The sequence below is a fragment of the Capsicum annuum genome, chromosome 4 (genome assembly GCF_002878395.1).
Source record: "Capsicum annuum cultivar UCD-10X-F1 chromosome 4, UCD10Xv1.1, whole genome shotgun sequence".
NCBI lineage: Eukaryota > Viridiplantae > Streptophyta > Magnoliopsida > Solanales > Solanaceae > Capsicum > Capsicum annuum.
Window position 1 is genome coordinate 197,653,704 of NC_061114.1, and position 7,549 is coordinate 197,661,252.

Sequence of the window (7,549 nt, forward strand, 5' to 3'; positions counted from 1 at the left end):
GAATGTGATGCACTCATCCTTATGAGAGGTATTATTTTATATATTAAGGGGTGAAATAAATTCACTCCAAAGATGTTAAGGGGGTAAATAAATGGAAGGTTAGTTTAAGTGCTAAAGTAAGTTGGGAAGACAAGTTCGGGGAATTTTTGATGCATTATCTGTTTGAGTAATAATAGAAATTATTTCTCCCAAAATAATATTTTGGAACATCTTTCCAACATAAATTCTGCTCTAGTAATGACAAAATATTTTTTTCCAGTTAATTTGTCAAAAAGAAAAAAACTTTTATTCTCCGAATGCATATTTTTTTGGAAAAAACACTTTTTATAAAAAGTATTATAAATTATAATTTACCTAATCTAAATTTCAAAAATCGAGAAATATCACAAAATTGGGGCAGAAAAGTATTATTTTTGTACTACTTATATAGTTTTTTTGGGGGATTGGGGTGTGTGTGTGTTTGGGTTAAAATTACTACTTATATGTCATTCGTAAGCATGGATGACATCAATGATGATGATGTTGCACAAATAGGCCATGTTTCTTTTTTTGGGTGAAGAAGATTCGTAATAATTAGAAGTTAAGTAGTGTTAATACAAGATGTTTGTAAAGTATCATTAGACCCTCCTATAGAGTTTGAAAGGGTAGGGGATGTGTTGGCATTATTTACTACAATAGCAATTGCGATCCTTCTAGGAAAGGCAACTCCATGTTTGTCCGCTACCATATCCTGGACTGCATACAGTGGAGTGACTGTCAAAATGTGTAATTGATCAAAAGGGGCATTGTCAACGCTGGTACTTCTTGCCATCACATCTGCAACGCCATTTTGCTCCTTACATGTGTGCCTGACTGTTGGGGTCCCCAGTTCCTACATTCAGTACCTGCACTCCGCTATGATGTTAGAGTAACGAGGGTAATCAAAGGTAATCATGTTAATTACAGTGGCTGAATCGGAGTTGATTTCAAGCGGAGTAAGTTGGTGGGTGATGGTAATTTTTAGGCCTTCAAGAATGGCAAGGAGCTCAGCTTGGTGAACATCCACATAGGTAAATACCTTAGTGTAGCCTATGACCCAATCTCCCCTGTGATCTCTAAAGACACCACTAACCTTGCCCCGTCCCTAGTTAATTTTGACACTGGCATCTATGTTGAGCTTTATGTACCTTTGATGGAGGGAGCCATTTGAGGTACACAGTGGTGCAATGATTCGTGGTATTGATTGGCTGCCCAGCAATAAGGGTGAATTCAATGGCAAGGGCAACTACTGTTTGAGCACAAATGGGGTTGTCCTTGTGGTTGAAGAGGTTATCATTTCTGACTAACCAGATGTTCCAGAAATAAAAATGGAGGATGGATGCCCAGTTTAACTAGGGATTGAAGGGTTTGGAAGCGATTGCTTTCCAGGTGGCAGTCTAGTTGGAAGTGTTAAGGGTACTAGAATCAAAGCTAGCAATTGAGTTACTCTTAGCAGCTATATTATTCCAGAAATTTGCTACCCTAAGACAGTGGAAGAAGATATGGTTGATCTCTTCTTGAATGTTAGGGCAGTGCTTGCAGTGGGGATTTATGGACATGCCTAAGTGATTAAGATAAGCTACAATAGGCAGTCTTTTATGGAGCATAAGCCAAAGAAGGGTTTTGAGCTTGTTGGGGCATTGGAGCTTCTAAACCCAGTTAAAGTCACTACTACTATTAGTGTCCTGGAGATGGAGTATCTCCGCAATGGTCTTATAAACACTAGCAATAGAGAACTTTCCATGAGGAGTAGAGTCTCAAATAATCTTGTCGTCTTCGGATTCATAGGGTGGGAAGAAACTACCAGTGATGATGCTATGGAGTTGTTGGGGGAAGGTAAAAGATAAGAGTTCAAGGTTCCAGGAACCTCTTTGGAAGACTTGGCTCACAATGAGCTTATCCTCCCCCTTTTGCAAAGGTACCTCAATATTTTTCTTGACGGAGTCGTGGTTAGGGATCTATTTATCCTCAAATAATCTGACTCTAACCCCTTTGTAAATGACCCATATTTGGTTAGAAAAACATACACCCCATCCCTCTTTGATGAATTTCCAAGTTCTTGAGCTAATCCTCTTTTTTGGTTCAGTTTGGTACTGGGTACAGTACTTATTGTAGAGGGTTTTGGCCTAGTGGGAGTTTGGATTATGGAACATTCTCCAAGAGAGGCTTGCATAGGCAGCCGTATCTCTAATCTCACTTTTTTGAAGGCCCAGACCTCCCATAGATTTAGCAGAAGTAATCTTTCCCCAACTTAAGAGGTGGAGCTTCTTTTTGTCGGAGTTGCTTCCCCAGATGAAGTTACTTTGGATTTTGTTGATGTCTTTATGGATTTTTTTAGGGAGTTTTATGTATTGCGTAACATGAGAGGGGATACTTAACAGGGTAGATTTGGTGAGTATGAGTCTGCCAGCCATGTTTAACATTTTGGTCTTCTAGCCTGAGAGTCTGTTCTCCATGTTGTCTAGAATGAATTGAAAGTCACCATTGATAGGGGGTTTATGGAAGATAGGGAAACCCAAGTACTTTTCGAAGGAGTTCGCAGGACAGATACCAAGAAAAGAGGAGCAGAATGAGATGGTGGTGGGTGTACAGTTTGCTGAGAAGAAAGCTTTGAATTTCAAAAGGTTGATCTTCTTCCCTGACTTGTCACAAAAAACTGCCAGAGTGTTTTGGATGGTTTGGCAAGCTTTAGGTGTAGAATAACTAAAGAGCGTTAGATCATCAACAAAGAAAAAGAGAGAGGTGCTTGGTTCTTTTCTTGAGATATTTATGGGTTTCTACTCTTTATCTTTGGTTTTTGCTCCAATGTTTCTAGAGAGCCTCTCCATACATAGGATGAATAGATAAGGAGAGATGGGATCGCTTTGCCTAATTCTTCTAGTAGGTTTGAAACTAGGAGATTCAGAGCCATTGATGAGAATGGATATGGATGAAGAAGACACACAGGACATGATGAGATCGATCAGGGGTTGTGGAAAACCAAAATAAATGAGGGACTCTCTGATGAAGGACCATTCGAGTCTTAAGGTTGATTTTTAAGATCATGTTCCCTTGTTTACCCTTCATGGTTTTGAAATGGGAGATGAATTCTTGGATAATAATGGCATTATCAGAGGCCCTCTTGTTCTGTAAGAAGCTTGCCTGGCTTTTGCCAATAATTTTAGAGAGGAATGGTTTGATTCTGGCCACAATGATCTTGGTACTGAGCTTGTAAAGAGTATTAAAAAGTCAATTGGTTTGAAGTTTCTTATGTGGCAAGCATTTGGACATTTTGGAATCAGACATAGGAGAGTTTTATTCATATTGGGATCCATAGTGCAGGAGGTGAATGTGTCTCTACAGAAGGTGATGACCTTTTGCTTGACTATGTCCCAGTATTTTTGGTAGAAAATAGGGTGGATTCCATATGGACCAAGAGCTTTTAGAGGGATAAAAGACTTAATAGCTTAAAGGACTTTAGAATCCCTAAGGGAGGCATTAAGGATAACAGCTTCAGAGGGGTGCAAGAAGGAGCATTGAGGGTGGTTTGTGGAATGGGAAGGGTGGTGGGGCTGAGAAGAGTGGTGACTTGTAGTATACAGGTTTGAATAGAAATTGGTAATATGGTTTGATATGTCAATTTGGTCATTAATCCAGTTTCCTATATCATCTTTAAGGTTAAGGACTCTATTCCTTCTTCTTCTATTAAGAGTTGATACATGAAAGAACCTAGTGTTAGAGTATCTTTGGAGGAGCCAACTGATTCTAGATTTAGTTTTCCAGAGATATTCCTCATACTTAAGCATGTAGTCATACTCAAAGGTCAGGTTGTTCTCCAGGTTTTGCAGGAAAGGACTACAGGGGTAGACAGAAGAGTTTTGGATACCTTTAATTCTTGCAAGCAACCTTTTCATGTTGTGGAAGATTTAACCAAAGGAAGATCTATTCCGCTGATCAGAGTTCTTTTGGAGGTTTTTAATTGCTGCAATAATATGGTTGGGAGGGGTCAAAGAAGGAGTGAACCACTTCAGAGAAAGTGGGGTGCCTGCACCACATTGGTTCCATCCTGAAGGGTCTGCTGAGAGTATTGTGGTTACGATAGGGGAGGTTAACCAGAAGGGGGCAGTGGTCAGAATGGGTCCTGGGGAGGTGGTGATGGTAGTGTTAGGGTATTTGGTGATCCACTGGTATTTGCCAAGCACCTATCTAGCCTTTCTAGGATAATGTTATTTTCTCTTTTGTATCTTTTATTACTCCAAGTGTACTTGCTACCCTTAAAACCTAGATCTATAAGATCACTCAATCTAAGGTAGTTCTTAAACAAGCTGGCCCTATTATAGTTCAGTCTATTTCCCTCAAATTTCTCTCCAGCCTGGAGGATCTCGTTAAAATCTTCTCCAATGAGCTATTCTTTTTGGTGAGCCTGGGACATGGAAATAATGTTGTCCCTGAGGGAAAGTCTATAAGAAAAGTCAGTGCTGGTATAAATAGCAGTGAAAAGCCAAGAGTTAAAGTTAGAGATTACCTTAACCATGGTATGGATGGATTGAGGAGTGATAAAGATGTCCTAAATTTTGAGGACATCCTCTTTCCACATGATGGCCATTCCCCCATATCTGCCAACTGTAGGAGACTGGATTTGGTTATCAAACCCCAATTCTGTAGTGATACCTTTGTGTTCAGCCATCTTAGTCTCCAGCAGCACCAGCATTGTTGGGTTGTAGATTTTGACTAGAGTGGTGCACTGTCTCCTAAAAGTAGCACTCTTAGCACCCCTAACATTCCAGATTATGATGTTCATCATTGTTAACATCTGTTGAGGTGGGCAAGCGATGGTCGATTTCCCTTTCCCCTGAATTGGGTGAGGATTGTTCAATTTGGTTATGGTCAAGGTTACACCAGGAGGAGTTTGGTCCGTCTTGTCCCTCAGGTTCAGTGAGAATCTCATTAGGTTCTTGGGACATAGAACAATAGTTGCTTCTCTCAAGGGCATTCTGAATTTTTTTAGGAAGGTGTTTTGTAGCAATATGGTTTGTAACTTTTGTTCCCCCAATTTTTCTAGAATTGATTCCAAGTCTGAGTTGCATTATTTCATGGAGTTGAGATTTGAGCTTTCTTTCTCATTTTGGTCGTTTACCAAGATTATTGGTTGAGTTTGTTGTTGGGTGCTCAGAAGAGGTCTTATGGGGTTCCAGGGTATGAAGGAGGGCCCCACTAGGGTAGCATTGGAGGCCTGAGTTGGGAAGAAAGGAAAGGTTTGAAATATCTATTGGAGGGAAATGTTGTGCTCCTGAGAAAAGAGGTGCACTGAGGATGTGCCTGTTAGGTCCTAGAGTAAGGACTGCATCTATAGTTGATTCCCCAATTGTTGAACTGAGTGATCTATTGCCTCCTTCACTACATGGGCTAGGTAGTGAGGGTCTTGCAGGGTTAGGATCACTGGCTGGTCTCCAATGGTTGCATTCAGAGTCAGTGAAAAGTCCTGCAAGAGTAATTCCATCCATGAGGTAGGAACATGGTCCTGACTCTATGGAGCAGTTACTAGAAAGATTAGTGGTTTGGGTATGGTCAGGTTTAGCGTTTGGTTGAAATGGTTGTCCATTGTTAGTATTTGGTATGGTAATAGTGGTGGTAGTAGGTTCAGTGTTTTCATTTTTAGTAGTAAGGGTGTGGTTGGTAGGAGGTGAGTTAATGGATGTGACCTCAGTGGTTATATCTGTATTGGGAAATTTGTCCATGGCTTCCAACTGAGGGCTGAGAGGGGTGGGGTTCAATGAGCCATGGGCTTCATTAATGGGGTGATTAATGGTCTTAACTTTAGGGGTCTTGTCAGGATAAGTGTCATTACTTAAATTCTTTTCCTCAGGAATGTTTTTATTAAGATTATTTCTACTGAGAACATCAGAACTATTACTAATAGGGGGTACAAAACTATGAGATTGGGGTGTCCCATGAGCAGTTCTTCTAGTACTGGGTTTACCACTGGAAGGTAAGGCCCTATTACCAGCATTGTAACTAGGAGGTGGGGCCTTCCATGGCTTATGTTTTGGGCCATGACTCTTATTCTTTTGGTTGTTGTGGGGTGGGGGTTTCGAGGATGTATTCTTCATACCTGGCGCAGCTGGTGCATTCGTTACCTGATGCTTCCCTGGCTTCTTTTTTAGGAAGCTTACAAGTTTCCACATCATGCTTTCCATGGGTGGCTTGGTCGAGTGGGCGTTGGGCGAGCTTGCTTCTTAGGACGGGATGTTTGTAATATTTGCCGTACATTCCTTCAGTGAGTGTCCCGTTCTTCCGCAACCGGTACACAGAATCCCAAGGCCTTCATACTCTACTGGTTGAATGTGGTCTTCAATGGTGATTGTTTTTTTGACAGGCAAGTTCAGGGGAACTTGGATGCATAATCGGGCATATCTTCCCCTTAGAGTTGACGATGTACAAGAATTGATCTTGAGGAGCGACCCCAGGTTGTTCCCGACCTTTTCGAGTATCTGTCTGTCATAGAAATCTGTCGGAAGGCATGGAAGTCTGACCCAGATGGCCATGTGTGTTAGGGTTGATTCCGATGGTACGAAGTTAGGCTCCCATTTGATAACCGATAGAAATCCGCCGAAGACGAACCAAGGACCTTCATGCAGAGCTTTGCTCATATTCTCCTCCTTACTTAATTTTACTGTAAAGAAGTCGTGACCCGGATTTATGAGCATCAAGGGTTCCGATGGTCTCCATAAATCATTAATTTTTGCTTTGAGGATCTGATGGGTTGTCTTCCTCCCTATGAGCTTGACAATGACGAAGAACCGCCATGGATGGTAGAGCAGCGCATCTTTGTCCGTCAAGATATCTTTAAAGAAACGTCGATCTGTAGTTGATTCTTCTTCCATGTCTACATCGTCAGTTGGCTGAGAGTCGGGGGGTGAGGGGGAGTGGGATCTGGTGGTAAACTGTTAGTAGTTGACATTTACTGTTCCGATGATGTTCTTGTTAGCCTTTTTTGCCTTTTATGAATATTGACTATCATTATATTGTTGTTATCCAGTGCAATCAAATAGGCCATGATTCGTTTGAATCTAATTAAGCACAAATCAAAACATGGGGCAATTGGCAAATATATTACGGAGTCGTCAAATTTGACTATGAATAAGATTTGAAATATTTCAGATAAAATATTCTATTCGTTTTAAAAAGAATAAAACCTATTCTTTTAGTACATTTAAGAAAATAAATTTTTAAAAAATAATATTTTAATTTTAATTTTTTATATGACATGTTTAAAATCACAAGATCGAAGGATATTTTAGTACATTTGACCTAACTTTAATTTATAATCATAGGATTAAAAAGTATTCTTTATTTTTTAAACTATATGTCAAGTCAAAACAAATTATTATTTTTTAAAATGGAGAGAGTATTTATTTATCAAACTAATCATTTGTTTTAATATTTTATAAAGAAAAAAGGGGAGGAGTTATAATATGAGAAAGTAAACTCTTGCCCAAAAGGTATATCCAATTAATTGGACTACTAATAAAATTTCTCCCTCCTATTTTAA

General features: G+C 39.9%; 1 protein-coding gene across 1 annotated transcript; it reads right to left on the bottom strand.

The window, feature by feature from the left end:
• Window positions 1–6,233: 6,233 nt before the first annotated feature.
• On the bottom strand, window positions 6,234–6,881 carry LOC124898043. The gene has a single exon (XM_047411660.1). The coding sequence runs from the start codon at window positions 6,879–6,881 to the stop codon at window positions 6,234–6,236; it is 648 nt and encodes a 215-aa protein (XP_047267616.1).
• Between the last annotated feature and the right edge of the window lie 668 nt (window positions 6,882–7,549).